Source organism: Cololabis saira, chromosome 3 (assembly GCF_033807715.1).
Source record: "Cololabis saira isolate AMF1-May2022 chromosome 3, fColSai1.1, whole genome shotgun sequence".
Lineage (NCBI taxonomy): Eukaryota > Metazoa > Chordata > Actinopteri > Beloniformes > Belonidae > Cololabis > Cololabis saira.
Window position 1 is genome coordinate 127,306 of NC_084589.1, and position 19,664 is coordinate 146,969.

Sequence of the window (19,664 nt, forward strand, 5' to 3'; positions counted from 1 at the left end):
AGAGGCTCCTGCCAAAGAAACTATCAGTTCACCCCTAGGGGATTCTGGAGGGGAATTTCACCCGAACAGGCCTATCCAAATTAAATCAACAATATCTCCACAATTATAAGGACAATAGTCATAATCTTGGTCTCAATGGATAGCTAAGACCTCCCAGCATACATTTATACTGTCAGAAGAATTGTGAATGTTCACATGCCTGAGCAAATTGTGATAAACCAAAGAAAAAAAATGAAATTTTTATTCTCGTCTAATTTATTTTTAGTTTGCACAGTGGAAAACACCATGATAGCAATGCATATAATTATAAAGACACCACTGCCTGGATTCAGCAACTCCTTGACTACAACTGTACCAAGTTACATGAGAATAGCTTAAAGCACATAGATTTTGACATGATGAGTTCTGCTCTGTGAGGTTTGTGGTGTAAAGGTGTAGAGATCTAAGACAAACATCATTTGTGCTGTTATTTCCCATCTGGTGGTGTGTGTCTCACTGACCTGCGGCTGCCATGTGCTCGCTGGTCCTGATGGGCTGGAAGCCTACGAAGGGGATCTGCATGGACAGGATCAGGCCCACGATGTAGAAGGTGCTGTAGGCTGCAGGAGAAACGCTGGTTACAAACACATACTGGTGCAGCATACACCTGGAAATGCAGATATGGATCAAAGAAACCAACCACGCTGCTTTCACACCTCAGGAGGAGTGTTAGGGCCAGGCAGGAGAAAAATACAAATAATATTCTAGAGGAGGAACTTTTTTTTTTCATTATGAGCTTCAAGAAAAAAGTCAAAATGTCGAGATTAATGTTGAAATGTCGAGAATAATGTTGAAGTACAATTTTGAGAAAAAAGTTGGAATATCGAGAGAAAAAAGTTGAAATTTCAAGAAAAAAGTAGAAATGTTGAGATTAATGTTGAAGTACAATTTCGAGAAAAAAGTCGAAATGTTGAGAAAAAAAGTAAAAAGTGTGAATAAAGTTGAAATGTTGAGAAAAAAAGTAAAAATTGTGTGAATAAAGTTGAAATGTTGAGAAAAAAGGCGAAATTTAGACTTTATTCTTGAAATTATATTTCAACATTAATCTCGACATTTCAACTTTTTTCTCAACATTTCAACTTTATTCACACAATTTTTAAGTGCACAATAAAAAAAATCTGAGAAAAAAAGTCGAAATGTCGAGAAAAAAGTAGAAATGTCGAGATTAATGTTGAAGTACAATTTCAAGAAAAAAGTCAATATGTTGAGAAAAAAAGTCAAAATGTGTAGAATAATGTTGAAGTAAAATTTTGAGAAAAAAGTTGAAATGTTGGGGGAAAAAAAAGCAAAATTTGGACTTTATTCTTGAAATTGTATTTCAACATTAATCTCGACATTTCAACTTTTTTCTCGAAGTACACAATAAAAAAAAATCTTCCCCTCTCAAATATTTCTTCTCCTGCATGGCCCTAATACTGTTCCGTACCACAGGCCTGTGCATGTGAGCGTTAAAATGAAATGGATTATAGCAGAATAAAGTGGTGTGGATGAGTGCAGTAACTACGCCGTCGGTACTAAACGGATCTGCAGCGGCCCCGGCTGGGAGAACAGGTACAGAACCAGTACATGCTCCTAGGAGGGTTTCTGAGGAATTCAAGTATTCCCCCCCTTAAAACGGTATTCAGCATTTACAGACTGGTGCAGAAACACTCAAATAACAGAATACATGAACCCCAAGGAAAGCTGACAGTTGTGTTACTGCTGGTGATGCAGCAACACTGACGCTGATGTTTCATTTTAACTGCACACATTCAACTTCAAACGGGTTGGATCAATGCAGAGCTGATGAAAAAAGAACCAAGGAGATATCTGACGTGTAGCTTGTGACCTTGACGTTACGCCAGCAGACTTGCAGATCTGACTTGTGCACACGTGCATCAAGTATCAAGTATCTGCTGGTTCCAGTGCCGTGCAGCGGATCTAAAAGCTACCAGGCTTGTTAATACAGTGTCAGTGCGACTGGGGCCATTTTGTTGCACAAAACCGCATAATAATGAAATTCTAGGAGTCAGATCCATCTTTTCCTCCGTTCATGGAGGGCTGTGTGGAGTCCTGCAGGATGTTAGGAAAGCATCAGTCCTGAAGTACTCACACGATCACATGACAAATACTTCAGCATATGGTTTAATAAAAAAGAAAAAACCTTAAATATCTTGGGGTCGAGATCACTCCTGCTTTTTTGTCCGTCTTTACAAAGAATTTTGGTATTTTGTTTGAAAAATGTAAAAAAAGACATGGCTAGATGGATGAACCTCCCACTGTCCGTATCCAGCCGAATTAATCTCATTAAAATGATTATATTACCTAAATGTTTTTACCTTTTTCAGAATATCCCGATCCTCATTAAGAAAAACATTCTTTAACTCATTAGAAAGGAGCATATCATCGTTTATTTGGAACGGTAAACCTCACAGAATTAAAAGAAGTGCCCTCCAAAGACCTAAAAAGCCTGCTGGCCTAGCTTAACCTAACTTTATTTATTACTATTGGGCATGTAATATGCCCAATAGTCGGCCATGATGCGTACGCCTTCTGAACTGCAAGTTTATCCCAGGATTAACGGGATATCCCCATCAAAAGGAACAGGAATTAGTTTTCTGCTCATGTTCTGTTCACAAGGAATCCTGGTCTTTTGAGTCCAGGAAGTTCTTATAAACACGGAGAAACACAAGACCAGGAGGAGACTAATCATTTCATAAATGTAATGAAAGATATGAACATTTCTGCATTTGTAGACGGTAGAAAGTACCGGGATAGAAGATTTACAAGAAGGAGAGCGAAAAGTTGCGCGAAGCAGGATTTGTAGGAACGCCAGACCAGATCAAGCTCTGGTGGAAGACGCTGGAAAAGGAGAACTACAGGGACAAGAAACAAAACCTCTTCTACTGGGCTGTTGATTATCCACCGTGCTGCTGTTATTGTTGTTTAGGATTTGGATACAGGAAGAAGAAGTGGAAATGACGGGAATTGCGTCATAACGTTCTCCGTGCGTCTCTGGTTTGATCCAGATATCCCAATGATCAATTACCATGTAAACAGGAATAACCCTGTTTGCTCACGCATTAAAACACATTATTCCCAATGTTTCAGTAACCGGAATATTGACATTAACCCCAATTTTGACTGTATGGAAATGTAGTCAGTTATAACTTCCAACCCTCTCTCTCTGCAATCAGGGCAATCATTCTATTTCTAACCTATATGTGTGATTGCAAGTTGGATCTTTCGCACAACTCTCGCAACTATTTGATCTTCCAAAATCCCACTTCTTTAGATTCCTTCAAATTAAACATTTTGTTCAGAAAAGGATCACTTCCTTTCCAAATTTTCCAGCGAACAGCACGATTGATAATATTCTGTCATTATCCCTTTCCCCAAGGCTCTAATTTCTGCTCTGTAACACTATATGTGACATCAGCCCTCACTCTGCAGGATGTTAGAGACTGGGAGGACGACCTTGGTGAGGAGATGACAGACAATCAATGGGAGACAGCACTTGACCTGGTATAAACCTCTTCCCCTTCCGCCACGCACAGACTGATACAACTTTAAATTGTTTTGAGGGCACCATACATTTACAGTCATTTTTATGTATATAATTGGGGGTAAATATATTAACCAATATATATAACAAATCTACTTTTATATAGTTAGTCAAGTATATTGTTATACCATTGCTGTCTATTGTTCTATATTATATTATTGTATAGTATTATAGTATTATAGTAAAGTAATGATGATGTAATACTATACATTACTTCTATTACATTTCTTTAATACATACTATGTATGTATTATTACATACATACATACATACATACATACATACATACATACATACATACATACATACATACATACATACATACATACATACATACATACATACATACATACATACATACATAGTAGCACAACTAAATGCTGGGCGTTTGTTTTGTTTTTGTTTGCTTTGTTTTGATTTTGACTATATTTATATATACATATAATTGAGTATTATATCACTGTATTGAACAGTTATTAAAGTATGGGTGTTTGGTTATGTGTGTTTTATAAGTAAGCTTATTGAAACTCTTATTATATGTAAGAATGTATGTAAGATTCAGGGGTAGGACTGGATAAGTGTTTACTTCAATCCTACTCCGTTTTGAACACACATTTGTATTTTTTTTACTTTTTTTAATATGAATGTTCAAAATAAATTCCTCAAACTCAAACACGTGACCAAGGCAAGACTAGCCCAGATCTTCCCTACTGTTGACCCTTCATGTCCTCGCTGTAAAGGTCAAGCAGCAGATTATAAACACATGTTCTGCCCCAAATCAACACATTCTGGACCAACGTTTTTTAACGCCTATTCCACGATGCTTCAAAAAGTCATCAACCCCAACCCTGTATGAGCCCTATTTGGACTCACTCCTGAAACTCCCTTAAAGGCAAAGCTCAGGTAATTATAGCTTTCTCCTCCATGATTGCCAGACGTCTCATCCTTCTTTCCTGGAAAGAACAAGCTCCACCTACTGTAACTTCACCAGGTGGATTAGAGATGTCAGGCACTTTTTTAAAGCTGGAGAAAATCAGATACACCCTTAAAGGCTATTAGTATCTGAGAGTATTCAGAGAGTTTACAAACACCACTGAATGACAACTAGAATATTATTCTTAGAGTGAGGCGGCGGCTTCCCCTCATAATATCCTTCATTATTGTTTTTGCAATTTAATAGTAAGGGAGGGAGAAAAAAGTAAGTAAGGATAAGGGAAAAAAAAGAAAAAACCCAACAAATCCCATTATTTTGTGACAAACAGAAACAGCTACAGAAGCGATGAAGCAGCCAGCTCTAAACAAAAGCATCCCTTGTTTACGAGGCTTTCTGAAATGACCAAATAATCTGAGAAAAAGGTAAATAATTCAAACTAAATGTGAAGGTTAAATGTAGAATTCAAAAGCAGGGTCTCGGGGTTGGAACATGAGGCGACTGCAGCATCGGGGAGAGATTCAATTAGTGGAGAGCAACAAACGGGGAGAAAATGACAAAAAAACAGCTTTGTAATATGTAATATTACAGTGAAACCAGGGCTGGGGATCCATTCAAATTTCAAGAATCAATGCGATTCCAATTCTTAAGATTCAGAATTCATTATCAAGATTTGATTCGATTCTGATATTGATTTGAGTTAGTGTTATTAAAACTGTTTTTTGAGCTGTTGCATGAATTATTTGACTGTAGTTCTGCAACATATGAATACTAGTATCATATTGAGATTAAACAGCAAGTATTGCAGCTAATGATGCTGTAAGGACCAATCAGCTCCCAGAATGCTGATAGAACTGCTTTCAGAAACATCGTGGGGCAGAATTACCAAACAGATCCAGGGCAGCAAAAAAAGGACGAATGAAATCAGTTTTAGTTTTTCCCACATTCCGTTTTTATTTTCTCCATTTTTGGTCTATTTCGGTTTTTAATTTTTGAGAATTTAGTTTTTAGCATTTTATGCAAATGTAACCCCAAGACAGTATATAAAGTAATGAAATATAGACAATTTATGCAATTATAAGTGAAAACTTTAATGTTTTTATACCTTTAAACATATTTAAAGGCAAAAACATGGCACCAGTTATTCTCGTGTCCAACAAAACATTCCTTTTTTGGGGAATAAACAAAAAAAATACCAAAAGTTGTAATGTAATGATAAATAAAAAATGTAGAATCGGAAAATCGATTTTTTCCATTTTGTAATAGTGCACATTTTTTAGTGCAATAACAAAAGTGCAAACAAAGTCTGTATAAAACATTTGTTCCTCAAAAGGCCATGACTGTAGCTACAGTTGGAGTAAAACAGAACAAAATAACTTATGAACTCAACAGCTCAATTCCATTTTCCATTGGTATTTTATGACTATTTTCTGACTCACAGTAATACGGGACAAAGTGCGATTCTTTTCAGCTCAATACGGGACGTACTTTAGATTATAAATACGGGACGATTCCGTTTTTCAAGGGACAGTTGGCAACCCTAGGTGGAGATGATGCTGAATGGAAGATGTGTGGAGGATGCAGAGCTCACCGGTACCAGTACCAGCACCACCCCCGGCCCCCTCTCCTCCTCACTCAACACTTCAGAGCTGCTCTCTTTCTCCATGTTTTGATATCTAGGACTCAGTATGGCTGTACCGGAGAACTGAGTGGATAAATCTGAAATGTTCCTTCAGATTTGTCTCAGATTTACCTCGAACTCCTCTAAGGATCCATGGCTGAATATCAGCTGATGATGGATCGTCTCCCCAGATCCAGACCTGAGGGGGTCTTGATCTATCGTGTGGTTCCCCCCACCAGCTCTGACTCCCCCAGGCAGAGAAAACACAAGTCTAGAGCCAGAAGCTGCAGGCCGAGCAGCTACCAGGCCCTCTCCGTTTCTCCTGCTGGTGTTACACTGAATGCCAGATAAGCAGCACCCCCAGGCGGCAGCCTGCGTCCCTGAGTTGAGGTGAACAGAAGAAGGGCTTACCGATGTAGACTCTCTTGCTGAAGCGCTGCATGAGCAGCAGCACAAACACATGGAGAGGAATCAGGTTGATGATGAACACGTAACCGCCCCAGGCTGACACCTGTAGAACGAGAGGACAGTCACTTAGAGGCTGAGCTGAGCTCACGTTCATGCATGCACACGTCGACAGAGCTGCACGGGCCAGAGCTCGCTGCTCCCTGGCCTCAAGTTTGGGCAGATAAGTAGTATTACACCCCAACAATAACTAGAGGTGAAGCGTGCCGCTACTCCGGCTTACCCTGGATTCACACTGAAAGCGCCACAGGCGTCCGGTTGCCATTCATTGTCTGCACTGCAAAAACTCAAAATCTTACCAGGAATATTTGTCTTATTTCTAGTTAAAATGTCTCATTTTTTGTCAAAAAATCTCATTACACTTAAAACAAGAGTCATTAACAGAAAAATAACTTATTTGACTATTTCACCTGTTTCAAGTACATTTTCACTTGAAATAAGTAGGAAAATCTGCCAGTGGGACAAGATTTATCTTCTTGTTACAAGCAAAAAAAGATTTTTCTACTTATTTCAAGTTTAAATCTACTTGAAACAGGTGAAAATTGTTGTTTTTTTCCAGTGATGAGTCTTGTTTTAAGTGTAGTGAGATTTTTTATGACTAAAAATGAGACATTTTAACTAGAAATAAGACAAATATTCTTGTTAAGATTTTAAGTTTTTGCAGTGTATGAAAGCACTGCGAGAGGCGCCTGAGGCCCCGGAGGTGTTGGAGGCGTCCAGAGCATCAATTTGAAGTTGAAAAATCTCAACTTTATGCAAATGAGCAGCGGCGACACCAAGGCAGCGTCCAATCACAGACCGGGATTCCCGAAGCAAGAAGCCTCAATGCAGATTGTACTTTCATGTACACACAAACGTACACTCATTCACATGCACTCATGAGCAGAGCTGTCACTAAAACACTTATTTTATCAGGAATTAATATATTTCATCCAGCAAACTGACTGTCTGCAGTGTTCACCACAGACAGACTGCAGCTTCACTGGGACCAACGATGATGGTTGCTGTTGATCCAGGACCAACCTGGTTAAGGAGCATCAAACTCTCTCTTATCTACGCAGAAATAACACTGAAATATAAAGAAGGCTTCCCAAAGTGTGATCCATGGTGAAATATGAAACTGAAGATGTGCAGCTATATATAGATATGTGTAGACTATATGCACTTTGTTCCTCCAGTTCTGCAGCTTTAGCCCCGCCCACTGCAGGCGTCCACAGACTTTGACCAGCAACACCATGCAGGCGACCTGAGTCTCACCAGGCGATTTTTGATGCTTTCAGTGTGAATCCAGGATTACTGGTGCAACGTGCACACTGCCTTAGAGGAGTAGAGAAGGTGCACAGCTGCACAGCCATCAGAGCTGTGAGGTCATTATGACGGGACCCTGCTCCTACTAGGGGGGGCGTCCCTAAACTCAGACACATCATGCTCAATCAAATATTAAAATATCCTGAATTTAACACCTCTAAATAACTGCATTACTGGAGAAAAACAATATGGAATTTTCTAAGACGAAGACTGTACAGGACTGTCTCAGAAAATTAGAATATTGTGATTTTCTGTAATGCAATTACAAAAACTAAAATGTCATACATTCTGGATTCATTACAAATCAACTGAAATATTGCAAGCTTTTTATTATTTTAATATTGCTGATCATGGTTTACAGCAGGGGTCGGCAACCTTTTTGACATGGAGTGCCAGTGTGAAATTTTCTTGTGAATGAATGTGCCATAATCAACGGCAGGCTAAAACAAAGTTACATTAAGGTATGACACAAAATACAAAAACATTTCCAACACACCTGGAATTATATTCTATACAGGCCACATGCAAGCATATTTTACAAGCATCAGAACAGCTTGTCCTAAAAAAAGATGAAAATTCTTGACGCGGATGAGTGAGGGCGCATCGCGCCCAAACCCTCTAGGGGGGTCCGGGGGCATGCCCCCCCGAAAAATTTTGAAAAATAGACTCAAAATGGTGCATTCTGGTGGTCTCAAAGCTCCATAATCACATCTTTTATCAATGCAAGAATACACACAAAAAATCTGAATTTTTGCAAAGAATGATGCATTTTGATAACATAATAACACGCATTCATCATCATGGGTAATTCTTCATGCATGAATAAATCTTGAAATCAAGATAATCATATCTTAAACTTCTACAATGGCCAGAATCCCCCTTTCACACCTAAATGAATTGACAAAACTACAAAAGACAAGCAGCTCCTTGTCTTTCAGAACTGTAGTGTGGAACTCCGAACAGATCTGCTCAAAGTTCAGTGATGAGGAGCTCCACTGAACTATTTGTTATAATTTTGATTATTTAATTCTTTATTGATTTCATAAAATATTCAAATTTTTTGAGATTTTTTATTTGGGGTTTTCATTAGCTGTGGGCCATAATCATCAAAATTATAACAAATAAAGGCTTGAAATATCTCACTTTGCATGTAGTGGGAAATAATATATTTGTTTCACCTTTAGTTGAATTTATTGAAACTAATTAAGTTTAGCAATATATTCTAATTTTCCGACCTTCACTTGTATATTATGACCAATAAATAAGAGCATAATAAATGTCCCGTATCACACCATATCAAGCTCAGGGGATGTTTCAGGTATGAGGAACTGTGCAACAGATGCCTGGCTCCTCTGTGACGTTATATTACGTTTGTGGAGGTTCCTTCAGCATGCTGTCTGACATACCTCCGGGAGACCTCTGTTTCCTCTTTTAGGACGAGGTGGGGTGTCTGGAGCCTCTGGAGACATCTTGACTTGACTTTTTTTTTTGTTTAAAGCCGCGCGTGTCGGTGCAGTTAGCAGCAGTGAGAGGTAAAGGCTGATTTATGGTTCTGCGTCAGACCAACGCAGAACCTACGCCGTACGTTGCGGGTCGCCGCGTACTCTACGCCGTAGGCTCTGCGTCGATTTAACGCGGAACCATAAATGAGGCTTAACTAGGCGACGGAGCGCAAAGGGGTTCCGTATTGGTTCAATACGGAACGCAACTTTTAATTCCCAATTACGTAACAATTCCGTATTTCAAGGGGCGGGTGGCAAGCCCACACTCATCTCTGCACAGCCTACCTGCTGCAAAAAAGCAGTGCTGCTGCTTTTTTGTCCCGCTGCAAAAATGTGTTTTAAACTGAGCTGCCGCTCCTCTTCATTTCTGCTGCTGCCGCGTCCTGGCTGTCTGTCTGTGAAGGCTGATTTATGGTCCTGCGTTAAATCGACGCAGAACCTACGCCGTACCCTACTTTTTTATTTTTTTTTTCCCGTTCCGCGGAAACCGCGGACATTTTTCGCTGAGACCAACCGAGCGGGCCTTTTCCAGTGTGCCAATGATTATGCCGCCGCGTGCCAATCATGGCACGCGTGCCTGAGGTTGCCGACCCCTGGTTTACAGCTTAAGAAAACTCAAATATCCTATCTCAAAAAATTAGAATATTCTGGGAATCTTAATCTTTAACTGTGTTAAAGTTCAGTATCTGGGACCTGGTTTAAATAATCAGCTGTTTTCTTAGAAACACGCATCAGCTAACGCTTGAGGATACAACGGGAGGGCGGATCAGAGGCCAGACTCCCTCATCGTAACCACGGCAACGCAGACATCTACCTGAGACTTTTTGAGTGGTTTCTTTACGTTTGTAAGTTCAAACGGAGGCTTCAGTCAGTTTAGGACGCTACAATCCCCAGCAGAGGCCTCACAACAACCACCTGGGTGCATTAGAGAGTCCTCACCATGTAGAAGTAGGAGAGACAGCAGCCGATGGCCCAGAACACTGATCCCGTCTTCACCGACTTCACCTGGAGTTGAAACAGGAGAGCATTAATCTCACACACACAATCAAGTTACCATCACCGGCTCCATTAGGACGGTTATTGTTGTTTATTCTAAACTCTGGGTCTGTGCTCTGCAGCACGGCAGCCAGCAGGATTCCTCATGGTTTCCTCTAGTGATGCACCGAATGTTCGGTAACCGAAATTGTTCGGCCGAAAATAGCAAAAGAACACTTTCGGTGTTCGGTGGAATAAGTGGGGAAAAAACTGAACAATTAATAAGGGGCGTGTTTAGATGACGCAATCAAACAGTGAACAGTGTGGAGTGAGGGGTGTGTGGTGTTAAATGCAGCAAACATGTCAGCAGTGTGGAAGTATTTCAAAAGTGGCTGAGAATGATACTAGAATGGCTGTTTGCAATCAATGCCCAGGACAATTATTCATTTGTTGTGGGTTTATCCACTTCTTTTGCGCTTTTTTTACAATGCACTTTTGCATTTTTGTATTTCAAGGTCCATGTTACAATTTTACAGCAGTCAGTTATAGGCCTAATGTAAGCTCAAATATAGCCAAAAAATTGTTTTTGCTAATTTATATTTCATTTTAAGTTATTGTACTTTGTTGGCATAATGTCTGCTGGAATATTAAAAAAATCCTGGGAAATTAAAAAATGTTCAGTTGTTCATGTTCAATAAATATTTCTACCTTGTAATTTTGTAAAAGATTTTTTTCTTTTGAAAAGCATACCTGAAGCACATTTATTTGATTTATGCAATTGGTGAAAAAATGGGCAAAATAAATGAAAAACTGCGAAGAACCATGTTCGGTATGTTATTCGGCATCAGCCAAGTGTTTATTATTACTGTATTTTCTGTTTGGGTGCATCACTATTTTCCTCTCTTCCAGCTCTTCACCGTTCCCAGCACTAATGAGGACGAGCCGGGACCGCTGAGCCCCGACCCGACAGAGCTCCGCTGGGAGCAACAGTTATGAGCAGCTCCGCTGCAGGGGATTGTGGGACGCAGAGATAGAGGACGAGGAGGACAAGGCCATCGTGGTTCACTCGGGGTTCACTTCATCAAGCCATTGTCCTTTTACACGTCCAATAGACAGATTTAAATAAATCACAATCTTACAGCTGCTCATGTTCTCCATCTCTGATTTGTTTTGGGTCCAGGTTTATAGCTTAGGCTCCAGCAGAGCTCTTTATTTCAGTTTCTTTTTTAAGTCTGGATCTCTTCAGTGCAGTCAAAGTAAATAAAAATGTGTTCTTGACGTGCTGACGTGTGCTGTGGTTCTTGGCTTGTTCTTGCCAAGTGGATGTAAATGGCTGCATCTGTTCAAGTCTGTTAAAAATATTAATAAATTATGAATTTATGAACGGGCCCTCGCACCCATGTGCACGTTCAGGCTGCAGTGGAAGCTTGTATGACTTGATGTAGATTCTTCAGGCCTGGACATTTAGCGGATGAAACACCCACGACTGTCTATATCAAACCATTCAAAAGTTATGGCAGAAAATAGGAACTATCAGATATGGACCAATCAGATGAAGGGGGGGCGTGCTTTTTGTGCGTCTAGCGTCACTACGGTAACGCTTTTGAATGAGAAAAGTAATGTGCGTCGTCGCAGGATAGAGACGCACATTTTGATGTATAACACACCTGGGTGCACGTTACGGTTCGGGTGAAGAAGCGGCTGAAGAAATGGCATAAATTGCGGCAAAATTAATTCAAAATAGCCGACTTCCTGTTCGGTTTCGGCCATGGCGCCAAGAGACTTTTCTTTAAGTTGTGACATGATACAGGTGTGTAGCGATTTTCGTGCATGTACGTCAAACGGTATTGTGGGGCTTGAGGCACAAAGTTTTCTAGGGGGCGCTGTTGAGCCGTTAGGCCACGCCCATTAATGCAAACCATTAAATATCAAAATGTATCGCCAGGCCTGGTTTGGTGCAAAATTTGGTGACTTTTGGGTCACGTTTAGGGGGAAAAAAGGCCCTCATTTCGTCGGAAAAATCAACAACGAGAAGAAATAAAAACAAGAAAAAAAAAATTTCCTACAGATACCATAGGGCCTTCGCACTGTAAGTGCGAAGGCCCTAATGACTTTATATATTATATATAAATCTTTTGATCTGCCACAATAATGTAATGAGAGGAAAACACCTCAAGTTGCTTTTCTCGTTGCAGCTTTTCTCAGCAAGCAGACACACACAACAGATCAGTGTTGACAGTGTTGGTTCTCCAGGAGCAACTACTTTTAAAGAGTAGTAGGGTGGAGACGGGATGCTCTGAAGGAGAAGACTGCCTGGCTAAAGGCACTGATTCTAACTGGGCATGTGCAGTCAGCCCTAGCGGCACCTCTAGTAACCCTGGTGGATGTAGATTTGAGTTCCATGAAGCCAGATAGAGGAGGAGGAGCTAATCCGTGCATGATTTTAAAAACCAAGCAGAGATTTTTGTATTTAATAAGATTTTCCCCGCTAAACAGATTATACTTTTTTCAGATCTGGCAGTGATGATAAGTGAATGGCTTCTTATCTAGGGTTTTGAGTGCTTGTTTATATAGTGACTCCAGGGGTTTTAAATCAGTAATGTGTGCATTTGACCAACTTATCAGGCAGTAAGTAATGTGGGAAAGAACCATTGAACGAAGGTAAAGCTTTGCTGCTTCAGTTGAAAGAAAGTCTCGGGTAAACCTGAAATTTGATCAACTAAACTTGACCTTATTGCAGACTTTTTTGATGTGGGTTTTGAATTTGAGATTAATGTGTGCTCCTAAATACTTGTACTCTGAGACAACCTGTAGTCTCTCTCCGAAGATGAGAACATCCTGTTCTACAACACGACTATGAACCTTGGAGAGGAACATACAAACTGTCTTAGAAACATTCAGTTGTAAACAACAGTTGTTAAACCAGGATGTAACATTTACCATAACATCTGTTAGTTTGGTTGCAACCTCTTCTGCAGTTTTGCCATGTGTACCTTTGAATTGCGATTAGCATTTTCAATAATCGTGATGAGGAAGCCAGCCTTTGCTTACAGATCTTAATTAATCTCTCAATTTTTTTTAAAAATTGCATGACAGCACTACTGTTCAGTTCTAGCTAACATCCTTCTGCGTACTGATACTGAAACACAGCAGGAAGCTTAACACCTCCGTCCTCTGATTGTATCAGAACCACTCAAGGTGACAAAACTTGCATATAATATCTATGTCTGTAGCTGATATTTCGGTATAATAACCTTCCTGAGTGGCAGCTGGATCAGAGTTATCAGCTCATGAAGTTCAGAAAATTACATTTTGTATGCTGGTGCATATCCTGGTTTAGACTCATGTACAGGAAATCTGTCAATGTTTCACTATATTGTCTTTGGTATCATTTTAAAGGGGACCTTTTAAGCATTCATTCAAGCTAAGATGTGAATCTTTCTGACCAACATACAGGTCACTGCAGCTCTTTAAACTATAAACAACACACATTTTTACACAAGTTTCACTTAAATGATATATTATCTTTCATCCCTGTGTCATCTAGGAACAACAGAGACACAAAATACAAAAACTGGAATACTCACAGGACCATAAGGATTCAGGAAATGTATAATATACCCATACTATATCATTGTTACAGGTCATTGTGAGCCTTAAACTAGAAGAGCATCATTAGGCTCCTATGAAACTATAACAGCCACTAATGTCACAAACTGGTCTTTATCTGCAAATACAGGACATAAAGGAACCAGCGTAGTTTTATAAACAACATTATAAACATAATATTGTAAACAAAATTAACGTTGTTATTAATGGGGATATGTCAAGATCTGATTATAGTTGGGCTATCAAGTTCTGTGTGTACTTAAGATAGTGTTAAGAAGGTTAACCAAGTACAGAATCATCACATAATGTCACTCAAACTCTGATCCAGCTGCCACTCAGGAAGGTTATCATACCAAATTATCATCTACAAACATGGATCTTTTCAAAAATCATAAGCAAGTTTTGTCACCTTGAGTGGTATTGACAAGTGAACTGTGGACTAAGGGCCAATCCCAATACACCCCCTACTTTCTACCACTAGCCCTCCCTCACTACCACCACCCCTAAAAAAGAAGGGACAGATTTTAGGGCACTTGTGGAGAATTACCGCTGGCTGAAATAAATCATTTAGGAAGATAAATGTTGGTTTAATAGATGAAATCTAACAGTTGTAGCTACGCCTGTTAAGAAATTTGTTCCGAAAATTTCGGGATTTCTGCCTGCCGGCTCTGGAGCTGATTTATGGTTCCGCGTTAAATCGACGCAGAGCCTACGGCGTAGGGTACGGCGTAGGGTACGGTGTAGGGTACGGCGTAGGGTACGGCGTAGGGTACGGCGTAGGGTACGGCGTAGGGTACGGCGTACGGAACGGTGTAGGGTACGGCGTACGGCGCTGCGTAACCTACGCCGTAGGCTCTGCGTTGGTGTAACGCGGAACCATAAATCAGCCTTTATTCTGGCGAGGTTTGAAAAAGACTTCGCAACAACGGGAGAGTAATTATGTACATTCACTGAGTGAATATCATGAAAGTAAAATATATATTTCTCGCTAGAAATGTAATCAAAACGCATTTTTATGCAGAAACTAACTCAAAATATCGATTTTATTCACTAAAAAATAAGAAATGTCTGCCATGTTGTTTTTCTTTATTCAGTCTGCAAATGATGATGTAAAGCATTCTGGGTAATCTTTCTGGCCCTAGTTTAGCTAGTCAGCATCCAAAATCCCTCCATCCGTAGGGACAGATTCATAGCAACTACACTAGTTTTCTTCACTACCACTAGGTGAAAAGAGGAATTGGGACACCACTACCCTCACGGGAACGCGCAAAATTTAGGGGTAGGACTGAAAACTAGGGGTAGGGGGAGTATTGGGACATGGCCTAAATAGATCCCTCAGGTCACTGCAGAGAAAGACTTCCTCCTGCAACCGGAGGACTGTGTGTAGGACGTACCCAGAGGTAGTAGGTGAACTGCAGGGCGAAGATGGCGATGCCCTCGTTGTCGAAGGAGCCGGCCACGGAGCGGGAGATGTATCCCGGCACGATGGCGATGAAGCAGGCGGCCAGCAGCGCCGCGCCCTGGTTCCACAGCTCCCGGGTCAGCAGGAAGGTGGAGATGGAGGTCAGGCCGCTGAACACCGGCGCCAGGAACACGCACACGTCCCGGATGTGCACGGTGATGTGCAGCAGGTTCAGCACGTAGTGGATGAGTCCTGCAGTCACCATGAGGCCGGGGTACACCTGCGGGAGGAGGAGGGGGGTCAGACACAGGGATTCATTTCTCCTTTAAAAGGTTAACATTTCCTTCTTCACACGTGGAAAACACCCGTGTTATATATAAGACTGATGTGAGAGCTAAAAGAGCTGGTTTCAGTCCACAACAGCGATATATAAATGAGGAATCTAACAGCATTTCAAAATAATCAACAATTAGTGGACAGAAATTGTGTTTATGTTTCTATTAAAAACAGCAGAGATTTTACTTAAAACAAGATTTAATGTTGTTAGTTTATCCCTCTTAGAGGGGCATGTGTGCATTTCCAGCCTCCTAATTGGAATCGGCGGCGTTTCTAGAGCAGCTTTGTTAGAGATGCACCGATCAATCGACAACCGGTCAGTATCAGCCGATAATGCCGATCGGTTTTGATCGGCGTTATGAAAATAATAGTTCAAAGCTGATCAGATGACGTTTACAACAACAAACCACCTGTGTGTGTTCCCACATCTCAGACCCAGGTCTGCTGAGGAGATGTGACCAGCGTTGAGTTTTACAATGTCTGAAAAGGACAAATATTTGCAGTTTGCAAAGTGCAAAGGAGACACCCTGAGGAGGAATGTTATAACTATATATATATATATATATATATATAATTTCAACACAAAGAAGCTGATAAAACATTTGAAAGTTTTTCCACACAAAGGAGTATATTGAGTTTTTAAACTTAGCTGCCGCTAAGGCAGAGAAAGAAAAGGAGGTGCAGCAGCGCCACTAATCACCTGTAACAGACACCTATAAACGACAGCAACAACAGCAAGAAAAATAAAGAACTACATCATAAGGTAATTAATTCATACGTCTTGATCATCATTTCTGTTGTCCTTTCTCGGGTTTAAACGCTGTTTACTGCTCCGATCCCGGTACGAGCTGCTGCGTTGTAATTATTTCACTGATGAATGTCCGCCGGAGTTTTACCAGACTATATACAGTTACATCCAAACCCTCACACAGGACGACAGTTGTGTCAGTCGCTTCACGAGTGACATCTGTAGTTTTAGTGTGAAAAGTTTTGCTTCACTCACAAGAGTTTCCTCACACACGGCAGATGCTATCGCTAAAGCTTTAGCAAACCTTAATATTTCATAATTCATTTTTATCTTAAGATTTAATTCCTCTTTCCACAGGAAAACTAAGGTTTATAGTTTACAACTTGTATCAACCTTTAGAGAGTGACATGTCTACTGTTGTCTGTGTTGCTGCACATAGTGTTGTACACATTTATTACCACAGGAAAGCTTAAGTTAATAAGCTACATGAGTCTAAATCGTCTCTAATAGTCTTTAATGTGAAATATTGCTCATTGCCTCAGCCTGCAATAAAACAGACAATTCATGATACTTTCTCATCTCCTAATTTTTAGACCTAATAATACAATGTCAGTGTTGTACATGAGACAACAATATTGAAGAATTGATGGATTTCACACTGTGATCGTAGATCAGCAATACCGGGATCTGCAGATACTGATTTTGGTGATCGGCCCTTAAAATCCTGATCGGTGAATCTCTACACAGAAGCGTTCAACATATCAACAGGATCCACAGTGGAGCGACAGCGAGATTCAGACAGAACTTATTGCTGCTCCAGTGAACACTAAAGGAGCTTCTCAGTGAAAGATTGTTTTCTAGTTTGCATGTTTGTGGTTGCAGCGTGAGACGGACAAAAGGGGAGAGACTCTCCAGCTATGATCGCTGTGGCTTCACACTAAAACGCAGAAACACGCCAGCTGCTGACACAAGACAGGAAGTTAACGTAACACTTGTGGTGGAGCCTTTTAAACCGTCTCGCAGCTCTCAGCCCGTCTACAGACCCAGCGGCACGCTGGGCCTCGCTCACTTAACAGTCCGTGAACTCCGATTTCTTTGGAGACGTCTTGAAAGCTACAGACATAATGCTGAGTGAATAAAAGCTTAGCAGATCCTTGGATTCAAAACATTGTCGGTCCTTGCTGAGAGCTGAAAACCTTCCAAGGTAATTCTGCCGTTGCAGCGAGGAGGAGGCGATCCCTCTGATCACGGCCATGATGATGATGATGATAATTGGCCAGTTTTATGTCTATGATCTCTATACGCCGTAACAAACCCCTCTATTACCAATTAACATAAACTTCTTAACACCCCCCCCGAGGTCTCCTGCTTTCAGCTCCATGCAAAGCCCTGTCTTTACCAGGGATTTCAATGCAGAGATGTATATTATTCTCTTTCCTCCGAGACCATCTGCTGGATGATGCAAAGTCAGAACAGTCAAGCGGTTGTTTTAGAAGCGGAGCAGAATGTGCTGAAGTGTCTCTGGGGACGGATTAAAACAGCGACATACAGAAGAGGAGATGGGATGTGTGCTGAAGCGACGCCTGTACTTTTGCCCGACACACACGGAGGGAACAGGAGATACTTACTGTGCCCCCGACGATCCGGCCCAGAGGGTACCAGGCCCTCTCGTCAAACCAGTTGAGGAACTCGTAGAAGCCGTTGGTGGTGAGGTGGTGAGTTGACCTGTAGTTGAACCTGCACACAGACGGAGAGCTGTTAGCCGTGGCGCGGCTCCAGGAGCAACAGAGCAGTCACACATACCGGGATCAACCTCTGTCCGCTTTCTGGTCTGACCTGAACCACCGACCGCTTTCAAAAATAAATACACAAATGTAAACTGATAGTTTTAAAAGAGAAAATTACATTACATTAAGAGCCGCAACCCTCCACAGGTTCATGTGTGACATCAGTAATGTTTTTTAAAATTTTTATCTTTTATTTGGAAAAGCCTTAATTTCACAGATGCAGATTTACATAGCGTCTATAAATTGTCTATATTCCATTACTTTATATACTGTCTTGGGGTCACATTTGTATAAATTGCAATAAAAAAAATTAAATAAAAACCAAATTCTCAAAAATGAAAAACCGAAATAGACCGAAAATGGAAAAAATTAAAACAGAATGTGGGAAAAAATAAAACCAATTTCATCCGTCTCTGTTTGCTGCCCTGGATCTGTTTGGTAATTCTGACCGACACAATGTTTCTGTTGAATCTCAATATAATACCAGTATTAATATGTTGCAGAACTACAGTCATATAATTCATGCAACAGCTCAAAAAACAGTTTTAATAACACTGACCCAGATCAATATCGGAATCGAATCTTGATAATCGATTCTGAATCTTAAGAATCGGAATTGAATCTTGACATGTGAATGGATCCCCAGCCCAACCCTCAGCGTGACCATCTCAGCCTCCTCATGTGATCTTGTACAGCTATTATACCGTTTCTAAGTATTTCCTCATTGTTGGCTCAGCTTTGTGAGCTCTGTCAAAAACGCTATATAACAGACGTTAAACATATGTAGTTTAATCCAGTTTAACAAACAAAAGAAGGTTTGCACTTGATAAATGGTAGTAAGTAGTTATGCAGCATGTGAGCAGGTGGCCAGCAGCCCTGGAGCACCACAGGGTAATGTACTCTCACCACTCCTCTTCTCTGTACACCTCAGACTCCCAGTACAAGTCCTTCTGCAGAAATACTCTGATTACTCCGCAGATGGGGGTGTATCAGTGATGGACAAGAGACTGAGGACAGAGAAGTGGTGGACCTCTTCGTGGGAACAATCATGTCATTTTAAGGGGGGGATTAACAAAAAGGAGATAACTGTGGAGTTGAGGAGGAGCAGGAAACCTTTCCTACACTGGACAGACCATTTCTCTTCCTCTATATCCTCACAAAATGCTGCAATCTCATGTTACACCCAAAACCTTCTCACTTAGCTCTGTCTACCTGGATTTTACCTCTCAGCCTCTCTTTTTCAACCTCATCTTCCTGTCTTGTGTACAGCTGTGCAGGCTGAGATGTATCACTCTAAATCCAGCCGCCTGACGGCCTGCTGCCGTACAAATCCAGGGTGTAGCCCACAGCCTCCGCTTTAGACTACTGATACACTAAAGTTAGTCAGCTTATCTGAT

General features: G+C 40.8%; 1 protein-coding gene across 1 annotated transcript in view; it reads right to left on the reverse strand.

The window, feature by feature from the left end:
* Positions 1 to 19,664, reverse strand: part of LOC133424328 (dolichyl-diphosphooligosaccharide--protein glycosyltransferase subunit STT3B) — a 67,528-nt gene that overhangs the window by 18,162 nt on the left and 29,702 nt on the right. The window contains exons 2-6 of the mRNA XM_061714855.1: positions 18,109 to 18,217; positions 15,389 to 15,676; positions 10,350 to 10,415; positions 6,547 to 6,646; positions 501 to 599 (exon numbers count right to left, since the gene is read on the reverse strand). Coding sequence (XP_061570839.1) covers positions 501 to 599; positions 6,547 to 6,646; positions 10,350 to 10,415; positions 15,389 to 15,676; positions 18,109 to 18,217 — 662 coding nt within the window. The remainder of the gene's footprint in view (positions 1 to 500; positions 600 to 6,546; positions 6,647 to 10,349; positions 10,416 to 15,388; positions 15,677 to 18,108; positions 18,218 to 19,664) is intronic.